Genomic DNA, 25,405 nt, shown 5'->3' with positions numbered 1-25,405 from the left:
CCTTTAACATAAGAGAATCATAGATTTAAAGCTGGATGAGACCTCAGAGGGAGGAAGGAAGGAAGGAAGGAAGGAAGGAAGGAAGGAAGGAAGGAAGGAAGGAAGGAAGGAAGGAAGGAAGGAAGGAAGGAAGGGAGTAAAAAAAGGAAGAAAGGAGGAACAAAAGAAGGAATAAAGAAAAACGAGAAAGACAGAAAGAAAAAAGAAAGAGAGAAAAAGAAACTGAACAAGTAATCAGTGAACTCCCAAAGAAAAAATCTCCAGCACTAGATGGATTCACTAGTGAATTCTACCAAATATTTAAGTAACAATTAATCCCAATGCCATATAAACTATTTAAAAACAAGAGAAAGCAGTTTTATCAAATCCCTTTATTACCCAAATATGACTTAGTCCAACTTTTTTTTAAAATCATTTGGGATTTTCTTGACAAAAGATATTTCTTTCCTCAGCTCACTTTACAAATGGGGAAACCAAGGCAAACAGGGTTAGTGACTTGCCCAGGATGACACACCTAGTAAATGTCTGAGGTCAGATTTTTAAATTCAGGAAAAGAAGTCTTCCTGACTCCAGATATGGTACTCTATCCACTGGACCACCTAATTGCCCAAAAATTAAAATAAAACTTCATTAATTCAGAAAATTTAGATTTGAAATTTCTGATCATTCAAATACATTACCTAATGCCTAAATAAAATTTCAGAATTAAACATTACGAACTGAAAATATTATGATGCATTGTGGAGTAATTTTGACCTATCTTTTTTTGGCAAAGATAATTCATGAAAATGTGGTTGTGCACCTATGATTTCATTGGTATAAGGAACTCCAGTGAACAAACTCTGTCTCCTTACGCAAATTAGAGACTGTTCTGCACATTATGTCCTAGAGTAGTGAAGAGCCAGATGTGGGCCCCCTGAAATGTTCTATCCACCCCGGGACACTAAATACAATGAGTAGGATGCAATACAATGAAACTTCGAAAGAGTTGACTTAGAAACAGACTGACAGACGAGCATTTCCTTTCCTTTGGCCCCCTCTTTAAAAAGTTTGCCCATCACTGTCCTAGAGAATTGCTAAGAGTCTGAGTGGTTTGGGTACCACATAACCAGTATATGGTGGAGGTCAGATCTGATTCCAAGTCACCTTGAATATAAGGCAAGCTCTATCTCCCAACCCGTTCTCCAATTCATAAAACAGAAAAATGAAAAAACAGTCCTTGGTCCTATGTAGCTTTCTTCTGTTACTAATAGGATCCTAGCAGTCAGTGGACTCATGGAAAAGAGGCAGGAGGTGTTAACAAATAATAGTTTTAAAATCCACCAATGATAATGGTATACTGGAGAATCCTAGAGAATCAACTAAAAAAGTGAGCTGAAAAAATTAACAACTTTGGCAAAGTTGCAGGATATAAAATAAACCCAATCAGCATTTCTACATATTACCAACAAAGCCCAACAGCAAAAGATAGAAAAAGATATTCCATTTAAATTAAAGGCAAATAATATCAAACATTTGGAGCCTCCCTGCCAAAATAAACCTAGGAACTGTATGAAATTAATTACAAAAGACTTTTCACACAAAATCAGATCTAAACAATTGGAAAAACATCAATTGCTCATAGTTAGGCTGAGTAAATATAAAAATGACAATGTAACCTAAATCTAATCTACTTATTCACCAATCAACCTGTCCAAAAATTATTTTACAGAACTAGAAAAAATGATAACAAAACTTATCTGGAACAACAAAATGTCAAGAATATCATAGGAATCAGTGAAGAAAAAGTCAGGAAAGCTGGTCTAGGAGTACCAAATCTTAAACTATATTACAAAGGAGTAATCATCAAAAGAAGAATTAAACCATAAAACTATGAACTGACATTCTTTCTCAAAAATAAAAAGGAGATGGTATAAATAAGTAACAGGTAAATGGAAGGAAAGTTCACAGGGTATACAGAGAGATGAATAAAAACAGGTTTCATTATCTAGCCCAAGATAATAAGAAAATTTATTTTGTAGCACTCTTGTTTAACTTGCCTTAAAATGACTTCCAGTTTCTAAGGGTGAGGTCTGTACTATAGTCACTAATAAATTTCAGCTAGACATTCGAAGACACATCCAGAGGGAATCTACAGGGCTTATACAATGATTGCTGAAGGTTCAATTGTCCAGATAAAGAACTGGGATGCTGTGCATTACATGGCACAGTGGATAGAGTACAGGGCTTAGAAGACCTGAGTTCAAATCTCAACTCAAGACATTAGCTAGCTATATGATCCTGGGGCAAGTGATGTATAATTAGAAAATCTTGAACCCCTAAAGACTGCATTGCCCAGAATTCCTTTCCGTTATTACCTATAATGCTTTTCCTTTTGTTTACTTTTGTGTGGTCATGTTTGTATAAGTTCTGAGGCTCTGCCTCATTCTCTCTCTTTTGCTCCTGGGAGTGGGCTGGTTAGTAACCTTTTAGTTAGTTCTCTTTTGTTAGTTTATTATTAATAAAAACTTTATTAAATATAATGTTTAGTTATTGAATATTAATTTTAAAATCCACATTTTGGCTAACTACAACAGGATAGAATCCTCAAATATTTTTAAGAGAGATCTTCAGTAAAGTTAGTAAGTTTGTCCAGACTCCACCTATCTAGCAAGAGACCTGAGAGCTGGAGTAGCCTCTTCTCTCCTCTCACCCTGCCCTCCTGCCCTCCTGCTGTTTTTTTCTTCACAGGCCATGCCTGCCCAGCCAGCCCCAAGGCATGTCTCCCAGTGTTGCTGCCACTGCCCGCACTCTTTCACTGTTGCTGCCTCTAGTATTCCTCATCACTTCCACCCAGCCTGAAGCCCCTTCTGCAGTGACCAGACCTGTGGCTGTGAGCTAGCCAATCCAAACTGCTTTTTTCCAATGGACTGGTGAGAACTCCAATCCCTTCCCCTATCCCATGTGGGTTTTCCAGCCTATCTGAGCTATTTTTTTCCAGCAGGGAGGAAACAGTGTGGAGCAGAAAAACCATGCTACTGAGCCACACACACCCATCTAGCCATTTTTTAAGCCAAAGTCTTAGGCTGATCCTGGACTCCTGCCTGAGAGAAACTTGCAACTCAGGATTTTTTTTTCACAGGAAGGGGACTTCTCTGTAGTTTTTCTTCTGAGGGCTAGAGACTATATCAATAGATTTGAAGTAGAAGTTTTTGGGATTTTATCTCTACCTTTTGGCGAGTTCTCTCATATGCAAATACCCTATTATTCTCCAGCAAAATTTTGCCTTTTTGTGTTTAATCTGTAAACAAACTTTCATTCAGTTTTTTTTTTTTTGAGGAATAATGCTGTTTCAAAGCATGTGTGAAACTCTGAAACAACAGTTTGAGTTGGTAGGGCTATAAAAAAATGCAGTTTGAACCAGCTTAATTCTTTGGGGGGGGGGGGGGGAGGGGGAATTGTGTTGATTACCTTGCAGTTGAGAGCTTGACTAATCTTAAGATCCAGGAGAAAAATTCATCTCCCTGGACCCCCTTGACATTTTGTCACCCTTTACACAATACATCCAATTTGAGATTCCTCCATTTTATGCTCAATGCAGAATTCTCTCTCACTATGACAAAATTCAGAGCTGACAAATGAAATCTAAATGGTTGATTTATATGGGGGAGAGGAAATAACCTTAAAAGAGATCTGGAAGTTTATTGCTTACTAATCATTCTTAGCTTCTCCTCCTCCTCAAGAGAGTGAACAAGTCTATTGGAATTGGTAAAAAGGGTTTTGACTGTATTGCTTGTTATTTGCTTATATTATTGTATTTGCTGATTTCTTTAATGTTTAAATTTTTTTAAGTTTATCTGTATTAATCTAATTACTATCTATTCTATGATTCTTTATCTATACCATTTCCCTATGATTTTACTAATCAATATCATTGTAAAAAGCCCATGAACATCTTACACAAAATTTTTTTTTTATGTTGTAAAAAGCCCATAAGTCTTCTGTATCCTGGATTTGTCATCTTAACTATCGGGGTCACATGTTGCTTATACAACCTTGGAGAATATGATGATTTAAGAATTTAAATTGTAATTTTTAAGGGATCTTTCTAAATGACTTTAGATACCTAGTACTTTCTGAATGGATGATAGGTTTACATATGTATATATTATAAAGGATGTTGATCTTGCTACTTATGTGACCCTGAGTCAGCCATAATAATCTTTCTGGGCCTCTGTTTATTCATTTGCAAAATGTGAGGGTTCAACTAGATGATCACTCTAGATATATGATGCTATGATCCTTCATCCTATAGAAAGAGGACACATTATGACTAACAGTAGACATCAGTTCTTAAGATAAATCAAAGCCTATTGTAGAAGATAAAACAGAAGTTTCATATCATTTAACATCACTGCAAAAACTGACAAAAGAATTGGGAGAAACTTTCGAAAAATATGTCTAGGGATTAAAGAGAGAGGTTTATAGATTACTCAAATACTTCATACTTTTATACTTTTAACAATCAGAAGGAAGTGTGCAATCTCTTTAAAAAAATTCTTAAAAACCACCATCCTAAGTTAGAAAACAGTTAGTTACAAACATGATATTCATTTCCAAATTAACTACGTGCAATCAGATCTCCAGATGGTAAATGGAAAGAAAAATGTGGTAAAAAAATTGACTTTACTGGCCACATATCTCTTCAATATTATATATATATATCTTTTATACCACACTTATTTATTTATTTGTTTGTTTATTTGTTTTGTGTTTTTTTAAGCCCTTAACTTCTGTGTATTGGCTCCTAGGGGGAAGAGTGGTAAGGGTGGGCAATGGGGGTCAAGTGATTTGCCCAGGGTCACACAGCTGGGAAGTGTCTGAGGTCAGATTTGAACCTAAGAACTCCCGTCTCTAGGCCTGACTCTCAATCCACTGAGCTACCCAGCTGCCTCCTTTTATACCACATTTACAAGTTACTGATAAGTGCAGCATCATCAAGTATGTTTCTGTATATTTATATGTAAATGTACACCAAAATAAAATTAAAATTATTGTACAGAATAAGGTATGAAGGAGCTATGATCTACATTTTTGGTGGAAGGAATATTCATAATAATAAAATCAAAATTTGATCAATATAAAGGCCTATTAAGGATAAAAGTTTCATTAATTTATCAAATTATGCAGATTATTACTGTCTTTCCTGCCTCTAGATGCTCCTCAAATCCAGCACAAATATATATTCCAAACAATAGTTCTGATTAGGCCACTGTTCTAAATTAAAAGCAGTAATAGTTGGTTTCCCAAAATGGTAACAGAAAAAAGCAGCTGGGTGATCAGAGATTAATACAGCTGCAGTCAGATGGTTAACCAATACTTAAAAAGATCAGTGGTTCAGCTTGAATGCATATGGATAATACCTAGAAATATGGAATGGTGAAGAAGGGTACAAACATTAGTAATATAGAAATACTTAGAAAAACCACAAGTGAAATTAGATACAGGCAGTAGTTGAGTTTCAGAGAACCTAACCTAACTGGATGCAAGGATCAGGCAGAAGACATTCATGGAATCAGAAAAATCAGAAAGAGCAACTAAGCAGAAGTTTCTGTTTATGCTAACCTCTTTCCCTTCCTTTATCTGTTGAGTCAACTCTGATAAATTCCTTTCTGCAAAAAAGCTTCCGTGAGTCTTGGCATTTTAGTTTGGTGGGGCAGTTTTTGCTAATTAAAAAAAAAAAGATTAGTGAAAATTTGGGTTGGTTTTGGATTAGAACTGATGTAAACTGCTGCTTTAGTTAAGCCAAGATGGCTTCTTTTTCTAGTACTCAAAGAAATGTCCTTTGGAGTTGTCATTGTATTTAACACCTAAATGAATTATAAAACCCAGGAACTGCTTTAAATCCTTGACAGTAGTAGGTATATCAACATTTCAAGATAGTTTCTATTTATGAGACAATATTTATTTTCTTCTCCAAGAAGTAAACTATGTTCTAGACCCATGCAGACTATTTGGGTAAGCTATTAAGGTATGCTATTAAAGTACACCACATTACCCTGAAGTCCAGCAGGTCTTGAAAAATGTGGTTCAGCCGGGTGTGGTGACACACGCCTGTAATCCCTGCTACTGGGAAGGCTGAGGCTGGTGGACCACTTGAGCTCCGGAGTTCTGAGCTGCAGTAGGGGTAAAGCTGATCAGGAGTTAGCACTAAGTCCGGTACCATTATGGTGAACCCCCAGGAGCAGAGGGACCACCAGGATGCTTAAGGAGGGGTGCACCGGCCCAGGTCGGAAACGGAGCAGGTCAAAGCTTCCGTGCCGATCAGCAGTGGGATCAGGCCCCTGAATGGCCGCTGCACTTCCAGCCTGGGCGAGATAGGGAGACCCAGTCTCAAAAACAACAATAACAACAAAAAAACACAAAGAAAGGAAGAAAGGAAGAAAAAAACAAAAAAGAAAGGAAGAAAAAAGAAAAGAAAGAAAAAGAAATAGAAAAATGTGGTTCATATATCTCTGGGATAACATAAATACATTGCATGGCCCCAAAATCATGACAGCATACAGTTTTGAGCTGCTTTTTTTTTTTTTTAAAGGGTCTCAAAGTAAAGGAATAGATTCAGGTCTGTGATTTAATTAGTCTAGAAATTCATGATAAATAAACTTCAAAACTTCAACAAATGTAGATTTGCAACTGTTAAACAACTTAAGAGTTGCAAATAATCTCCTTGGGAAATTAAATGACTTTCTAAGCAATAATAGTCAGAGTCAAAGCAGGGACTTGAACCTAGGTCTTTCAGACTCTGAGGCTAGCTTTCTACAAACTATGTTAACTCTTGATTCTAGAATAGAACAACCATTTATGGAAAACTACTTTCCATCCATCCTCTTCTTAAATCCTTATCAGTTTAGAGGCCCTCAAAGTATAAGTTTGGGAATAAAATTGAAAGGAATCAGACAACAGAAATTAACTATAAAGGTGGCAGTCACACAAGATGAAGTGTTCAAGGGACAAAATTGATAACAAGAACATAAGTCCCTAACTTCCCCTGCCAAACTCCCATATAAACAAGACAAAGACTTAGCTAAAGGAGGTCAAATGTCATAATGTCTTTGTATAAATGTGCCTTTATGATTTCAGAGGGCCTCAGTTTCTGGACCCAAAAAGATCTAGATGTGGTCTACTGGGATGGGGGGACCTAAGGCTGGGTCAGTGGTACAGTACTCAGAGAGTAACAGAGGGAGTAGTATTTTTGCCTCTTCTGCATTGACAATGTCCTTAAAGTTAAAGTTGGCTGGTTACTACAATGCCCCAGCTACTTCAGTGTATGGAGCTGTTTCAAATCTCAGCTGCTAGTCAAATTATATTAAGCTAGTCATTTGATTTTCAAAAGTAAAAAATCAGAGGAGACTAGTTAATATCCAGGGAAATGAGATCAGTATATACTCCCTCTAAGGGATTCTCTCCCATGAGTCTGGCCTGCAGAAGGGACTCCCTGATATGAATATCAGCTATTTAAGAAAAACTACTGGCTGCAGGGATTTATTGTTGTATAAGTTCTACACATAGGAATGTCTCGAAGGCCTGTAAAAGTCTTTCAGGGCCTGTAAAGGCAGCATGCTATGATGTAGGAACTCAAGTTCTGAGGTCTGAGCATATTCCTTCAGGTCTCAACTAGTTCATTGCCTTATTTAGTCTTCCTTTTCTTATACGGGATGACTTCAGCATACAAGTTGATGTTCCCTCACACATCCTAGTATGACAGTTCCTCAACCTACTCAACTTTTATTATCTATTCTTCTATTTCATAACTACTTCACATGAAGACCTAGTGCCCTCCAACAAGTATTCCACTTCTTTGTTCAAGATCTCTCATTCTCCTTTATCCAAGCATAGTCTTTTATCATACAATCTCTTCTCAAGCCTTATCTTTCCTAAACTCACTCTTCAATATCCCTGTGACTTCTATTCCTCCATCCTTCAGTACTATCCCAGGCTATTATCCCTGCTCTAACTAGTCTCTTCTCCATGTCTTGGTGAACTAATTCAATTCTGTATAAATTCCCTGCATTCCTCTTGTCCTAAATACCAAATCCCAAAGCCTAGATTACTCCTACTTATTCAGATCCCTAGTTACTATTCATTTGCTGATGAAGAAAGATGAAAGAAACTGCAAAATTGTGCTGATTGGGTCCAGTACAAATTTGTTATCTCAAATTGGCCCTCACTAGAACAAGGCAAAGATTACCCACTTTCCAGTGGCTGTTCTAAACCTTATTTCTTCTCAAACCTGTGTCTTCAGTCCTCACCATACACTCGCTTAAGTGATCTCAACAGCTCCTATGAGTTTAATTATCTTCTCTACCAGCTCTGTATATCCAGGTCAACTCTCTTGGATTCCAGTACCACATTACCCAAATACATTTTGGATCTCTCCAACTCGGTATCCTATACCTATATCAAACTCAACAAGTCCCAAACAACCCACTATCCTTCCTCTAATCCTATCTTCCAAACATCTTTATTATTTACTAATTTCCATTCATTCAGATTTAGAACCTTACTTTAGTTTCATTCTCAGCTTTCCCCTCTTATGTAACCCACATAATCAATCACTTTTGCTAAATCTTAAACTAAAACATCTCTTAAATACATCCTCTTCTCTATTTTTACAGTCACTATCTTCATTCAGAACTTCATTACCTCTTGCCTATATTACTGCTACAGTTAATTGTTCTCTGTGACTCATTTCTCCCCCCTCTTAATATAAGGTTGCCAAAATAATTTTCCCAAAATGTATATAAGACCATGTTACAAACATCCTATCTCCCTACTCAATGAATTCCAATGGCTCCCCTGCACGTTCTAAGATCAAATGTTCTCTGTTTAGAATCTAAAACTCTTCAGAAACTTTTCCTTTCTTCTTATATTTTATCCTCCTCCACAACCTCTATAGTTCAGTCATGACAATTTACTTATTCCTCACATCTAGGAGTTTACACTGCCTGTTTCCCTTTGTTTGGAATGCTCTTCATCCTAATCTCTGCTTCTTAGAATTCCTAGCTTCCTTAAAATTCAACATTAAGTACTAGCTCAGGCCTTTCCCAGTTCTTCCAGCTACTAGCTCCATTCTGTCTGAGGCTATTTTCCATTTAATCTATAATGATCTAGTTTTTACCAATTTATAAATAATTTATCTCACTAGTTAGAATTTAAGATCCTTAAGAGTAGAGAATTTTTTTTATAACTAAGGTTTAACAGTGCTAAAACATAGTAAGTATTTAATAAATGTTTATTGATTGATTTGTGGCCCTAAGAAAGGTCTATTTGAGGTTTTCTAATGGACTTTACTCATTTTCCCACTCCCTCTGGACCCTAGACATTTATTGGAATAGTTAGCTGAAAAGCATCCATATAGTTCAAAACACAGAAATAATTCTTGGGTAACATGTTATATTCATTTGTCTGGGGTGAACCATGACTAGGCCTGAGATCTGAGGTCTTCTGGAATGTCTGGTGTCCAAGTGTCATGGACATGGAGCAGACCCTGGAACAGGATCACCAAACTGGAGCAGAGCCAGCAGACTCCCGAGACAAGCTTCAACCTGGGTAAATTAATGAATGACGACTGCTAGGGCGTTAATAAATTGTGAGGATTCATTCTTAGTGGAGAGCATCAATGAGCCATTTTAAGAAATGCTCAATAAAGACAGGCTTACTATGAGGGGAATTTTAAGCCAGGACATAAAATTATTTCCACCACCATTCTCAATATATAGGTGATAGGTCTTGTGATTAACACCATTCCATAAAGAAGGTAGTCTACAACAGGTGCCTCCATTTCCTTTCTTCTTACTCTCTTCTTAACTTTCTATAGCCTGGCTTTTGGCCTGATCGTTCAACTGAAACTGCTCTCTTCAAAGTTAGTAGTGATCTAATTACCAAACTTAATTATTTTTTTCTCAATTCTCATTCTTCTTTCACCTCTCTGCAGTCTCTTGACACTCTCAATCACCTTCTACTCCTTAATACCCTTTTTTCTGTAGATCTCCATGACACCATTCTCTCCTAATTTTCCTTCTATGTCTCTGACAGTTCCTTCTTAGTATCATTTGCTGGATCTTCATGCAGGACATAGCCACTATCCTGTTCTTTTTTTCTTCTACTATACTATTTCAAAAGGTGAGTATACCCAGAGAATCAATTATAATCTTTATGGTGACCATCAATTGACTTATTCAACTATAACACCTCCACTGATGTCCATTATTGCATCTCCAACTGCTTACTGGACATCCTGTACCAGATATCCTCTTTTCTGTTCTCTCTCTCTCTCTCTCTTCCATCTTCCACTCAGCTATCAAAGTGATTTTCCTAAAGTCAAACACTCACCGTATCATGTATTCTACTCTATAAACTCCAGTGAATTTCTATCATCTACATGATAAAATCTAAATCCACTGTTTGTATTCTAAGCCCTTCAAAACTAGCTCCCTCCTTTTCCACTTTTCTAGTCTTACATTTTACATCCCTTCAGACTCCCATCTCCTGACTCTCAGCATTTCACAGACTTTCCCCCATGGAATACTCTCACAACATTTCTACCTCTTGACTTCTCTGGCTTCCTTTAAGTCCCTGCTAAAACACTATCTTCTACCAGAAAACTTTCCCAATTCCTCTTAAATTTAGAGCCTTCTCTCTGCCAATTATTTCTAACTTATTCTCTGCATAAATTGTTTGTACATATTTGCAAGCTGACGTCCAGATGGTCAATCAATAAACATTTATTAAGTCCTTACTATGTGTCAGGGACTCTGTTAAACTCTGGCCATTAGACTGAGGACTTTCCAAGTAGGGATTTTTACCTGTCTTTGTTTGTATCTGCAACTCTTAGCAGAGTGCTTGGCATATAATAGGCACTTAATAAATCTTTCTTGACTGACTAGCTAGCAGTTTCCATTCACTAAAAGGTCATGGCCTCCCTCAGTTTCTGAATGAAAGTTTATCAGCACTGAAGAGATTCAAGTAAATCACAGATCATCATATATCAAAATGCTGTGAAAGAGATTCTTTTTAAGAATGGGTTGGACGTTCAATGGGGAGGGGAGGGTCTCTGAAGACTTTTCTAATTCTGAAATTATTTGAAGTGGTTGTTCTTGTCTAAATATAAAGTCAACTGATAGCAGATTACAAAAATTATGAGGCTACAAAAGCAAAGATGATGTAGGATAATACGTCCATAAATGATATACTTTTGGCCACAATCCTAGAAAATTCATTACAATGACTTGAAACTTTTTGGGTGGCCTTATTACATTGACCAAAGATGGCTATGTGATTTCTACCTGCTTCCATATTCATTTATATTACTCTAGAGTCTAGAATATTAGCTTAGTGGTATCTATACTAGGAATTAATAATTACGATACCTTCATTTCCTTTCCTATTTAGTTTGCTACAGAAATACTAATAAGCCAGCATGTGGATATATTTTGAACTAACAAAGTTTTAATAAATATTTTTCATCTATACTTATTGTCAAGAATGCTTGGAGATGCATATGTGATCTGTCCATTTAAATGTGACTAGAAAACATACTCACCATCGTTTGGTTTCCTGATCTTTTTTCTTGTAATTGTCTAATTTTTTCATTCCTTTCACATTCTGCTGTTTTAAGGTTTCTTCAGTTTCCCAAGTGTTATGGATATGGGACCATCCTTTCCATTTAATTAAATACTGGATCTCTCCTGGTTCCTTGGTTTTTTCATATCCAGCATTGGGGTCACCATCTGCTTCAACTGCATAAATGGTTGTAGTAGCACCAGTTGCTGAAAGAAAAAATAATGGTTTGTGTTCGTATTATTTTTAACAAGTTATGAAGTATATTGTTATCCATTTAGTATATGCATACATGAGTACATAACAAAGAAAAAGCTAAGTAAACCTTTTACAGTTTAAGAACGTTGTTTTGGACTCAAATTAAAAATTCAGACGGTACTTTAAAAAAATGAGTATGTCGGGGGCAGCTGGGTAGCTCAGTGGAGTGAGAGTCAGGCCTGGAGACAGGAGGTCCTGGGTTCAAACCCGGCCTCAGCCACTTCCCAGCTGTGTGACTCTGGGCAAGTCACTTGACCCCCATTGCCCACCCTTACCAATCTTCCACCGATGAGACAATACACTGAAGTACAAGGGTTTAAAAAAAAAATGAGTAGGTCAAAATAAATTATATAAACTCTCTCAAAATAATTTCAAAACTTTTACATCACAAATATTTACATCAGAATTTACAAGTATGAAACAAGTTATTTATCAAAAGACAACTTTCATTTTCCAAGGCTCAATTAGAATGGGATTTTTCAGCGACCATTCAACTTTTCAGCCGATTTCCAATGAGTTATAAAATTTAATAAAGCCACAAATTCCAAAAAAATTTAAAAATGAATTTTTCAACTTAACTTATAAACATCAAACAATACTTCTATAAATTTTCTTCAAAGCATATGGCTCCTTGCTTTTTTTCTTTTGCTTTTAATATCAACAAGAGAAAATTTAAAGCTATCTCTCAAGATAAAAATAATATCATTGCTATCTTACATTTGCATAGCAAAAACTAACAACCAAATCTTGGAAAAATTTGGGTGAAAGAAATCTCAATGTTGAAATAACCACTACCTTTCTGATAGCATTTTTGTAAGAAATAAGAAACTCAAATAACTTTGTAATTGTAAAACTTATAACTAATCTCAACAAGTGAGGTAGAGAATATCTTTGACAAAGAATGCACAATAAAGTTAAATACTTTCTTCTAGAAAACAGCAACCAATAAATGCTAAGGACAAGAAGATATTTATCAATGTTTTTTCAAAAAAGGATGTGAACAATACAGTGAATTGTTCACCAGGGTAAAACTATATCTAACAAAACAAGATTTGAATTGTTCCTCAGTCTGCTAGAGTAAATAAATAAAAATACCTCCTTTTCTTCCAATCCTACTGTCCATAAACCTTTCTATTGTCTCAAATTCATCTTCTTCAGGTTGAGGAACATCTTCTCCACAAACCTCCAATAAATCATCTGAATCAGTTTTCATTTCTTCATCTTCCTTATAACTAACATTGACAGTTGCCTGGCGCCGAGAACCTCTTTTATCATAATCATCATCATCATCTTCAGATGAATCGATCTGTCTCTTTTTCTGGCCAGAGATCTTCTTTCCATTTTTTGCTTTAGTTCTGTGAAAGGAAAAATAAAATGCAGGTGTTTTGAAGAACTACAACAGAGGCTAGCTGCACAGAGGAACAAAGGGTAAGCCTTACAGTCAGGAAACTTGGGTTCAAATCCTGTCTCTGACACATACTGTTTGCATGACCATATTAGTTAGTTATTTGAAGAAATCACTGATTTGTGCCACTGGAGTTTTCACACCACGAGTTCTATATCAACGAAATTAAAAATTAAATCCCCCCCCCCCACAAAAAAGCTTAACACTATGAAAAAAAAAGTATACATATATATATATATATATACATATATATATATATACAGAGGAATAATTACACCCCCAAACTGTAGATTTTTAATATGTCAAATTTAAAAATATTTATTTTTACCTGATTTGAGGTTTTCTGCTTTTGACTTTATTTTTTGGTTCATAGTCAGATTCACTTTCATCACAACTGCTTTTTTCTCTTTCTTCTTCTGATTCAGAATCTGAACCTGTCTGGGAGGGAGATCCTGACCCTGACATCTGCCAATCCTCACTACATATGTTAAAGGAAAAATCAGTGTTAGTGTTCAGATTTTTAAATGGCCACAAACCATACTTGTCTTAAATATATTTTCTTTATTTCAATGAATCTTATAATGAAGAAAACTTTTAAAAATGAGGCATAAAAATGAGATACGAAATTATAAAATTAGCAAGTAGGGTGATATGCAAAATGCCACCATCACCAATCTAATTAAGAGTATTTAAGATATCCTTCACCAGAAAACTCTAACATGCAATTTAATTCTGCCAACAACTCTTAAATGACTACATTAAAAAAGACACTGGAAATATAAAGCCAGATATTACATAAAACTTTTTTTTCAAAGAGCTTAAAATCTAAGCTCTTAGAGATAATATTTTTTGCTGAATTTCTCAAAAAATTGAAAAGACTGAATAAGGCAAATTTTGTATTTATGGTACTTATTCATTTTGTACTAATCTAAGAGGACACATTTTGATTTTCTTAACTATGAATAAAATATGTGTAACAGGGTAGATTTCTATGTCTCTTTATTTTTCTAATTTAAGTATCAATATTTTTTGTTTCCGTTGATTTAGTGTTTTAATGATGACAAGTTAAAAAGATTTAAAGTTAATATGTGCTAATGCTGACTTACAGAATAAAATATATTTCTACTACTCAATATTAAGTGTATGGCTCAAAAAAAATCAATAGGGTTGTCTGTCAAGATATCGGTGGTCCTATTCAATTCTAAGAAATGTCTTACTTATGTTGTCTCTTTTTAACTCTGCATCTAATAGCTGCCTCCCCCAGTAAATGAGTAAGGCATCTTGAAAATGATGTTTAGGTTAATTCTGACATCACTGAAAACATTATATTTTCTCACTATATTAAAATGGGAAAAAAAGGTAATATTTGTCAATAACTCTTCATCTTCCTCCCTGTCATTTTTCATATTATTTTCTCAAGTAGACACATTAAGAAACTGACTTAGGAAAGCAGCACTTCGCAACACATATTTTTCTAAAAAATAACTGACCCCCCTAAGTACTTGTCTAGACCTAAGGACTATGTTCCGTAATGTAAATTATCAAATTATCAAAACACATGCTGCTTCTTATATATTTGTGAATACACTATGTTGTGTGCTACAACAGTCTTAAATACTAATCATTTTCTCAATTAAGCAGGACATATTTTCTCACATAAAAATAAACTGTCAATATTTTTGAAGGGAAGGGAAAAGAAGGGAAAGGAAAAGGATTAAGCATTTATATAATGTTTACTATGTTCCAGGCACTATGCTAAGCACTTTTTACAAATGTTTTCTTAGTTGAACCTCACAATACCCTGAGGTGAGTTGCTGTTATTATTCTCCACTTCAGAGTTGAGGAAAATGAAGTAAACAGAGGTTAAGTAACTTGTCTCAGAATTCACAGTTTTATAAGTGTTTGAGGCTGGCTCTGAATTCAGGCCTTTTTGACTCCAACCCAATACTCTATCCACTGAACCAATTAGCTGTCCTGGCTAGAGGCAAAAGTCAGTAAGCTCTCTAGTCATGAATGCCATGAAGTAACCAAAATTAGGCATGCCAATATTAATATTTTGCATGGCTAAGTCACAAGTGTGTTGCCTAAGAAAAAAATCAGAGGTAAAAAGGAAAAGGAAAAAAGAGCAAAAAGAAAGGAGCTATAGAAAAGAAAGAAGTGAATATATGGCAAGAAGTGGTAAACTATCAAAAATAAATGCTTAAATAATACTCTATGCCATCTAACTATTCTAGTGCTTCTTTTTTTTTTTAAAACCCTTAACTTCTGTGTATTGGCTCCTTGGTGAAAGAATGTTAAGGGTGGGCAATGGGGGTCAAGTGACTTGCCCAGGGTCACACAGCTGGGAAGTGTCTGAGGCCGGATTTTGAACCTATGACCTCCCATCTCTAGGCCTGACTCTCAATCCACTGAGCTACCCAGCTGCCCCCTATCCTAGTGCTTCTTGCTTTTAGTTGATAGCCAGCAGCTAAGAAAAACATAATGCTGTGTGAGTAGGACAAATGGAAATAAGTACACCATTGTACTTCAAAGACTATTAAATTAACCACCAAAGACCCTTCTACCAACAAGCTAAAGCTATAACATTGCTCTATTTCCTCCACAGACAAGCTAAGCAATCAAGAGTCAAGACTAGACATGTCCTTATCACCTTTGTGAAGCAGTATGGTATAGTGTGAAAAAGGATACTGGTGCACATAATCTCTATCTGAAGGGCTTTCAGATGGGAAAGCATTTGTTAAATTTCTTAAAATAAAACTTCCTCTGCTTTGCCCCAGAGGCAAATTTGGTCTTCATGTAAGAAAAAAATTTTCTAACATTTAGAGCTAGCCAAAGATAAAACAGGCTACTTTCATAGGTAGTGGGATCCTCTTCACTGAAAGTCCTCAAGTAAAGGTTTGATGAAAACCTTCTGGCTTTTGTTCAAGTATGTATTATACTAGATGAAGTTTCTTCCAATTTTGTTATTCAACATAAATATCTACTATAATTATCACTCTGTTAAGTAATATTTCTTAAACTGTAGGTAGAGACTCACAGAAGATTGTGAGGAAGTTCTGAAGGAGTTCCAGAGATCAGGCAATTAGTTATCTAAACAGATGAACAGAAAGGAGTAAACTTTCATGTCATCTAAATAATTATCCTTTTCCTCTAGTTAAGATTCCTGGGATAATATGACAAAAAAAATGTATAACTTTAGTAGTTTGATGTGGGGAGGTAGGGGAGTATGAAATGAAAAGGTCTGCAAAAGCCCTCGCAGGTAATCATAAGAGAAAGAAATATATGAGAAAATAATTGTCTAAAACTAACTTAATAAATATTATATTTATTGATAATTTTATTATTATAATCATTATAACATGTTATTCTATTTATTAATAAAATATGAATTGTAAATTATCACATATTATAATAAAACAATAAAATATACATTAAATGATTAAGCATAACATGTGTAATATTAATTACATTATAATTGATACTAATAACTTAATAATGATATAATCAAAGACTATTTCTGACTTCCGTACACATACACATATATATGTGTGAGAGTGTGTGTATGAAAATACTTGTGTGGATACTACTAAAATTTTCTAGGTGTGAAGTTAATATAGTTATGTCAATTAAAAAAAAAATCCTACTCTTTATGCTTTTTCCTCTTGACCTCACTAGATGATTCATCTTCAGAATCTTCACTGCTAGAAGAATCCTACAAAGAAAAAAATAAATATTACAACAAAAAATCATGTATCATGAGATTAAGTTCCAATGGCAATTCTAATTCTAAATGTCTAATGGTAGAAATTTTAAGTGATAACAGATTCTGAATTTAAAGTTTAACAAACCATCAACTTGGTTCTGAATGGTAATGGCTGTAAAAGTGCTCATTAAATTATAATTATAAAATAATGTTTGAATCTCTAAACTATATTTCTAAGAAAAAAATTTCCTTTTCCTCTGTACTATTTTACTCCCCCCATAAAACAAGAGTAAAAAAAACTAGCTCTTTTTTTATTGAATAATTTTTAAAACTTAAGCTATCAGTTAAAATAAGTTATAAAACAAGGCACTTAATTTTAGCTTTCCATACAAAAGCATAACCTTGTTGGTGGTCTCCTTCTTGGATACTTGCTAATAATATTTATTGTATTCATGACAGGGAATTCCACCTACAAACAAGCCAAACATCCAATACCACTTTTTTCGGGTAAATACTTCAAATAAGCATAATAACATCAAATAGATTTTAGTAATTTAGATCATTTAAAACATGATTCCTCTCTCTACATCAGTGAAGAAAACAATCTAAAAGGTGACAACACAGTTCTTACTACCAAATTTTAATTAAGCAAACTATTCAGTAACATTACAATATAAATAGATGATCTGATTTTCTAGAGAAAAGAGAATAAACAGCTCATTTTTGATGTCTGATTATTAAACAGATATTTACATTAGAAAAGTTAACTATTCTAATTTAGTGATTGATTCTGGGGGGGCATTAGTTGGCTCACTGGATTGAGAACCAGGCCTAAAGACAGAAGGTCTTGGTTCAAATCTGGCCTCAGACACTCCCTAGTTGTGTGACCCTAAAAGTCACTTAATCCCCACTGCTCAGCCCTTACAACTCTTATCTGAAAATCAGCAAGATGAAAGGTAAAGGTTTAAAAATTACTAATAATTAAGCCTAAAACCAAAATAGCTACAAGCTGAAGTTTATATGTGAATACATACACAGATTTTTGTTTTTACTTGTATATACTAAAAATGTGGGTGTATGTATACAAAATTTGTAGGTATTTTGAGGAACACAGAGTGACTTAAAGTAATTCTAAGAATTATTGAACATTTAATTTCAGAAGAAAGAAAACAAGTCCCTTCATTTCAATGATTTTTTTTAAATGAATTGACATTATAAACTGGTTTAATTAAACCAGGGTGAGAACTTGGTCTTGTATCAAAATCAACCAAATGAGAACTTCAAAATCTTTCAAATGAAATTCAAAATACTTAATTACTAAAAAAGTAGAATTTTCAAGAAATATATAGGTATACTAGTAGTCTTAAAGATGAAAGTTAAATTATTTTGCAAGAAACATTTTATTTTTATTCTCTACCCTACTTTTGAGAAGAAGTCTCTGGCTTAAAAGCTTATCTAAATTTTTGGAAATAATTGCTGTGGTACCTGGTATTCTATTTCCTTAGGATTCTCAACTGAAGGCAGAGAACTGATAACTTAAAACATGTTAAGCCATAGTCCATCCAATTTTACAATTTAAGTGGACTATAAATCAGATCCTACAGTTAAATTTTTAGCATTCCTGTGTGATAGAAACCGAGTATACTTTAGGAGAAGGAAACAGCACCTATGTTAAATCTTCTACTTTTGTGGTGTATTGCTAAAGTCTTAACTTTAAAAAGACCACACAAGTAGTAAAATAGCACAATTGAGTTTCAAACCCTTTACTCATATCTGATGTTATTCTGACTGCATAAAGATTCCCTGAAAACTGATTAAATAATATCATCACTTAATAGCCAATCAATGTTGCCCTGTGTTCTTTTAAGTCCTAGGCCAGACTTCTAGAATTTAAAGATAGCATATAAATTATCCTATAGCAAACATATGCTCAATACTTTAAAAAAGGTAATTATATTCTGAACCTAGTCTTTCAAAATATACATACTTTCCAAAGAATCTGACTGATCTTGTGAAATTTTAAAATATTAGCTTATAAAATTTCACCTCTTCTGATCCACTATTTGAGGAAGTTTGTTGTTGTTGCTGTTGCTGCTGCTGCTGCTGCTGCTGCTTTCTAAGCATTGCAGATCTTTGGACAGCCAGAATACTGGGATTTGATTTCCAAAACTAAAATAGAAAAATAGTAAATAGTAATGGATAAAAATTTGCATAATTAATAGTTAAATCTATATGAAAAGCAGGGGAATGAGTATAATTATTTCCACTTATAGAATTCACTACTCCAAATATTTAGACTATTTCAAAATGTAAGCATAATAATAGGTACAGGACAGTTTACCAAACTGCACTATAATTATAAAAGCCTGCTTAAACTTTTAGCTGTATTTGAAAAATACTGACAGTGTGCTAAGTTTTGAAAATAGAAATCATAATGATGTATTACCAAAATAAATTTGTTATAAGAGATGTGCTGAATAAACTAACTGATATATTACTATTTAATATGTAAGATCCAAAGATTTTAGTATGGTGGCTTGTTTTCTTAGAAAGCATTATACCAAGATACTCCCACTATGAATATATATTAAATAATTTAAATATAGAAACAGAATAGATGACCATATGAAATATTCTCTAACCCTTATTCATTAAGAACTAGTTAATGAACAGAGTTCCAGGAGAAAAGGGACAGTTAGGTTTTGTTTTCAAAATATGCAAGACTTGTGTTCCAATATTTGCAAAATATGAACTAAAAGGTGCTTTACTTTTAGCCACCAGCCAATTACTTGCTGTCAAAAATAAATTCCTACATACATGGTCAAAATATTTGGGGAAGTGAATGGATTAAATGAAAATTAAATTTTTAAAGTTTTTTATGAATTTTTTAAATTCAAAAGAACACTTAACAAATGCCTAAAAATAAATTAAGGAAAAAATGCAATAATTCGAAACACATATAACATAATGTTTGTTTTGTTTTTACCTCAGAGTTATCAACTTTTGGTGGTTTTGATTGTACTTTCTTTTCTCTAGAAGTATCTGACTCAGAATCAGAGTGACTGCCTGAGTCAGACCCAGAGTCAGAATCACTGCTGCCTGACTGACTGCTGCTCCCATCACTACTACTTCCAGAGCTTGATCCAGATCCAGAACCAGAAGCTGATCCAGAATCATCATCCGACTGGCTGTAATTTTAAATTAAACAGTTTCTATTAATTTTAAAGCGTTTACCAGGAATTGCAAATAGATCTTTCTTGAAATGACAACATACTGAGAAAACATTTCTTAAAACACCACATCTCATTTCAAAAATAACTGCTCTTATAGTTGGGGAACGAAACCAGAATAATTTGACAAGGATAACAATTTTGTCATCTTCTAATGACCCTCACTGACAAGTTGGGAAAAAATTCAATAATAATGGTAATACATCAAGAATCTGTTATTTCATCTTCCAACAATATTACAAATTGATTGACAATGTTTCAAAATTGACATGACAAAAATTTGTCACCATGCAGCAAAACTAATGAACATCATCTTTTCAATCCGGTAAAACTGATAATCAGATGATAAAATAATTTCTATTACCAGGCCCAGAGAAAAGCCTTTCTTGCTTAATATAAAACCTGCAAGAATTGTGTTCCATTAGAATAGTCTAAAGCAGTGATGGGCAAACTACAGCCCGCAGGCCAGATGTGCCCCCTGAGATGTTCCATCCTGCCCTGAGACATTATTCCTAATCTGACGAATACAATGAGTAGGATACAATACAACAAGAGTTGCCTTAGAAACAGACAGATGAGTATTTCCTTTCCTTTGGCCCCCTCTTTAAAAAGTTTGTCCATCACTGGTCTAAAGAAAACATCCATTCCATGATAAGACACATCTAAAAGTAGGGCTAATTTCATACTTAAAACAAATTGGAAATTGGAAACTAAATTTATAACTCTCAAAATTGTTTATTTCTTCCCTCAGAAAAATCTGCCTTTTCTTCCACTGCATTCCCACAATTACAAACTCAGAATGAAAGAAAAACCAATATCCCTGCCACACATGTGCATTTTAGGCAGGCAAAACAAATGTCTTCATTCTTCATGATCCAAAAATTATATAGTTCTCAATTTATAAGCTAAGTCCTTTACCTTTCTATCATAAACTGGGTAACATGTTTCCTCAGCAGTCCTCTGGAATCATGGTTTGTCATTATGTTGATGAGAGTTCCTAATTTTTCAAAGTAGTTTATCTTTATCATACTGTTTTCATGGTATAACTTTTTCTCCTGTTTATTTCACTCTGTCATCGGTTCATATTAGTCTTCCTAGCTTTCTCTAAAACCATCTCCTTTATCATTTTCTAAAGTACAATAGTTACTCTGTAAACATATATGTACCATAACTTGTTCAATCATTTCCTAATTTATGAGCACCTTCTCAGATTCTCATTCTTTGCTGCCTCAAATAGTTAAAATATTTTTGTACATCTTTAGACTTTGTCTTATGATTATATCTTTCCTTAATATACTCTCCCTCTAATTCCCCATTTCTCCTTTTCCTCCTATTTTTTTGTTGAATGAAATGTATTTTTATAGCCAACTGTATATTCTTTCTACCTTTGGCCAATTCACATGAAAATATGGTTCAAGTGTCACCTGCTCACCCCTTCATGTTTATTTATATAGAAGTTTCCTTTTGCACCTTGAATATGTAAGATAATTTTATCTAATATTTCTTTTCCTTACAAGCTTAGGGAACTTCTCTTCCTTTTCCAATCTTCTTTTAAGATCACGAAGATCTATCAGAACAAGGAGGCAACTATATAGCTCAGGACAGGGAACCAAAACTAGAAATCTGGCCTCAGACACTTCTTAGCTATGTGACCCTGGGAAGATTGCTTAACCCCAAGCGCCTAGTCCTTATATCACTCTTCTGTCTCAGAACCAATATAGAATACTGATTCTCAGATAGAAGGTATGGGTTTAAAAAAAAAAAAAGATACCAGAACTGTTCCTAGAATTCTTTTTAATTAGACTTCCTCCATTATCTCTGATGATGATAGTATTAAAAGGGGAACACATGTATTATCTCCTCATATTTGAAGAGAATCAGTTTATCTTTGCTTAATCCTTTAAGAGACACGTAGAATTTTCATAAATAAGTTGTATGATAAAATATATTCTAAAACAAGATACAATAGATGTCTGGAGAATACTGAATGGAAACAGAATAAAGTATAAGTATTCTCAACTATGTACAATACCTGAAGATCACAGGAATAAAGAAATAAAAGCATCAAATGAGTGTTAATGGAGAGAAATGATATGGTGAAGTCTCATTGAGTTGTGATCATTTATAATCTATGATTAATCTGGGGAAAGAAAAAGTTGTATTGTCAAAAGCTTACTTTAGATTGTATTAATTCATGGTCATTCTTAATTTTCTGGCCTTTGTTAATGTAGGTTATATTTTTAATTTACTTTTTATCCTGAATTAAAACACCAAATAAGAAGGCAGCTAGGTGGCTCAGTGTATTAAGAGCTAGGCTAGAGATGAGAGACCTTGGGTTCAAATCTGACCTTAGATAACCCCTAACTGTATGACCCTGGGCCAATCAATTAACTCTCGCTACCTAGCCCTTACCAATATCAGTGAATATCAGTTTCAAGGTAGTATAGTAGATAAGGTTTTAAAAAAAAAAATCTCTGAAATATAGGCCTAGTAGTGGTTTCACTGGACCAAAGGATATGCATGTTTCTGTGATCTTTTGAAGTCTGGTTCCAAATTGCTTTCTAGAATGGTCAGACAAATTCCCAGCTCCACCATCAATGGAATTCATCAATGTATCTTTGTTCTGACAACCCTATATCAATATCTATCATTTTCATTTTTATTTACTTTAAAAATCTGATGGGTGTGAAATGGAACTTGAATTAATTTGTATTTCTCTACTTCTGAGTAATAAAGGGCATTTTTTTAAAATATGGTTCAATCTCTAGGAAGGAAGAAAGAAAACAACCATTTATTAGGTGCTTACTGAGTGCCAGAAATTGTGCTAAGTGGTTAATAGATATGATCTTTTTGATCCTTACAACTCCAGGAGGCAGGTGCTATTAATATTGCCATGTTACAGCTGAGGAAATTGAGGTAGAAGAGTTTAAATGACATGCACAGAGTTACATAAGTAGTATCAGAAACCTTTTGGTAGCTATGTGGTACTATTGCTAAAGAATTGGCAGTTGTCAAAATGCAACATAGTTTTTTGCTAGCATATTTGTAATGATCACAAAATGTGGGGCATTATTCTACAAAAATAAGCTGTTCTAAATCATTCTCTAATTGACAAATGGTCAAAGGATATGAACAAGCAATTTTCAGATGAAGAAATCAAAGCTAACAATAATAGGAAAAATGCTCTAAATCACTCTATTAGACAAATGCAAATTAAAACAACTCTGAGGTACCATCTCATATAAGATTGGCTAATATTGGCCAACTGGCAAAGAAAAATGATGAATATTGGAGGAAAGATGACAAAACATGAGACATTAATGCATTGTTGTTAAAATTGTAAACTCATCCAACTACTCTGGAGGGCAATCAGGAATTATGTCCAAAAGACTATAAAACTACATACCTTTGATCCTGGAATATCACTACTGGGACTGTATATGAAAAGATAATAAAAAAAAGGGGGAAAGAATCTACTTGATCAAAAATATTTATAGCAGCTCTTTTTATGGTGGCAAAGAACTGGAAAATTGAGGGAATGTTCATCAAATGGGGAATGGTTGAAAAAATTGTGGTATATGCTGGTAATGGAATTGTGCTATAAGAAATGTTAAGCAGGAGATTTCAGCAAAAGCTGGAAAGACCTACATGAACTGATGAAGAGCAAAATAAGAACTAAGAGAATATTATACACAGTAACAGCTATATTGGGACAATTCTGAAGGACTTATGATGAAGTCATATCCACTTCCAGAGAAAGAACTGTTGGGAGTCAGAGGCAGATCGATATCTTTCACATTAGTCTATTCACAATTTTATTTTGGGATGTGGATTTTATATGAGTATTCTCTTACAACAATGATCAATATGGAAGCATGGTTTGCATAATAATACATGTGTAACCCAAATCAAACTGTTTATTATATGGGGGGAGCAGGGAGAGGAAGAGAGATAGTTTGGATCTTGTAATTTTGGAAAAAATATATTGAAAATTTTTAATACATGTAACTGGAAAAATTAAATCTCTCTGAATAAAAATAAAATAAAATAAAATAAACTGTTCTTTCTCCAATGCACACAGCTGTGAAAGTGATTTTCCTAAGGCTCATATAGTACCATGTCAATCCTTTATCCAATAAATTCAAATGGTTTCCTATCACCTAGAGCACTGGTGGCAAACTTGGCTCATGCAGAACTCCAGAGTGCAGTCAGAACCAGATTAAAATGTAACTAAGAAATGTTGAACAAAATAAATACAAAATACAACATAGATGATTGTTAATGTGTCTTTCTAAATTCATATGGGCCCCATAGGGATCCTTTTCCTATTTGAGTCTGACATCAATGATCTACAGGATCAAACACAAACAATTCTGTTGGATATTAAAAACCCTCTGAAACCTCACTCCATCGTATGTCTAACCTTACTACTAGTTCTTCCCCTTTGTGCATTCTACAGTCTAGTGACTGACCTTCTTGCTGTTCTTCACACATAATAGTTCATCTCCTGTTTATTTTTTTTTTTTTGGTTTGCAAAAGCTGTTACCTATTTCTGTAATAAACTCCCTCATCTGCTCTGCTTCTTAAACTCTATAGCTCCTTTCAAAAGTTACCTCCTACATATGGCCTTTTGATTCTTAAGATGCTAGTGGCAAATTATTTTACATTTATTTTATGTGTATTTATACATATTCATATAGGCAGAAATATGTGCAGACATATGTGTATGTATGTTGTTTCTCCCAGAGATTATAGTCTTGGGGGAAGGGATTCATTTTGTCTTTGTATCCCTAGAGCTTATCATAGTGCCTGACATATTATAGCAAGTACTTTATAAAACCCTGTTTATTGACTGAACATTCAAAAACAATACAATAAAAATTTTCTGCTATGCACTGTGTACTTCACAAATGCTCAGGCAAAATAAAAGTAGAAAAAACAAGTGTGGTAGACAAAGGAAATATGGGAAATAATCAAATTAACATACAATAGTCCTATTTTAGATGAGCATTATCCATATTTACAAAGAACAAGAATGCTTGGAAACAATATGCTCAATTAAAACACCCTGAATTAGTTGAATGTACGAAGAACAAATCTCAGAATTCAGGGTGAATTAAAGGGAAGTATAAGTGTTCAATGCTATTTAAAATAAAAACATTTGAATAATCCTAATATTAAATAGTTTAAAGTCAACTTAAAAAGGGCTTT

General features: G+C 34.2%; 1 protein-coding gene across 1 annotated transcript in view; it reads right to left on the bottom strand.

The window, feature by feature from the left end:
- CHD1 (chromodomain helicase DNA binding protein 1) overlaps positions 1-25,405 on the bottom strand; it is a 133,092-nt gene that overhangs the window by 74,468 nt on the left and 33,219 nt on the right. Inside the window, exons 2-7 of the mRNA XM_044662599.1 lie at positions 19,951-20,152; positions 19,011-19,133; positions 16,906-16,973; positions 13,590-13,739; positions 12,952-13,211; positions 11,582-11,807 (exon numbers count right to left, since the gene is read on the bottom strand). Of these exons, the coding sequence (XP_044518534.1) occupies positions 11,582-11,807; positions 12,952-13,211; positions 13,590-13,739; positions 16,906-16,973; positions 19,011-19,133; positions 19,951-20,152 (1,029 nt within the window). The remainder of the gene's footprint in view (positions 1-11,581; positions 11,808-12,951; positions 13,212-13,589; positions 13,740-16,905; positions 16,974-19,010; positions 19,134-19,950; positions 20,153-25,405) is intronic.

This window comes from Gracilinanus agilis, chromosome 1 (genome assembly GCF_016433145.1).
Source record: "Gracilinanus agilis isolate LMUSP501 chromosome 1, AgileGrace, whole genome shotgun sequence".
Lineage (NCBI taxonomy): Eukaryota > Metazoa > Chordata > Mammalia > Didelphimorphia > Didelphidae > Gracilinanus > Gracilinanus agilis.
The sequence above is the reverse complement of the archived record's forward strand: the minus strand, read 5'-3'. Positions and strand labels throughout refer to the sequence as shown.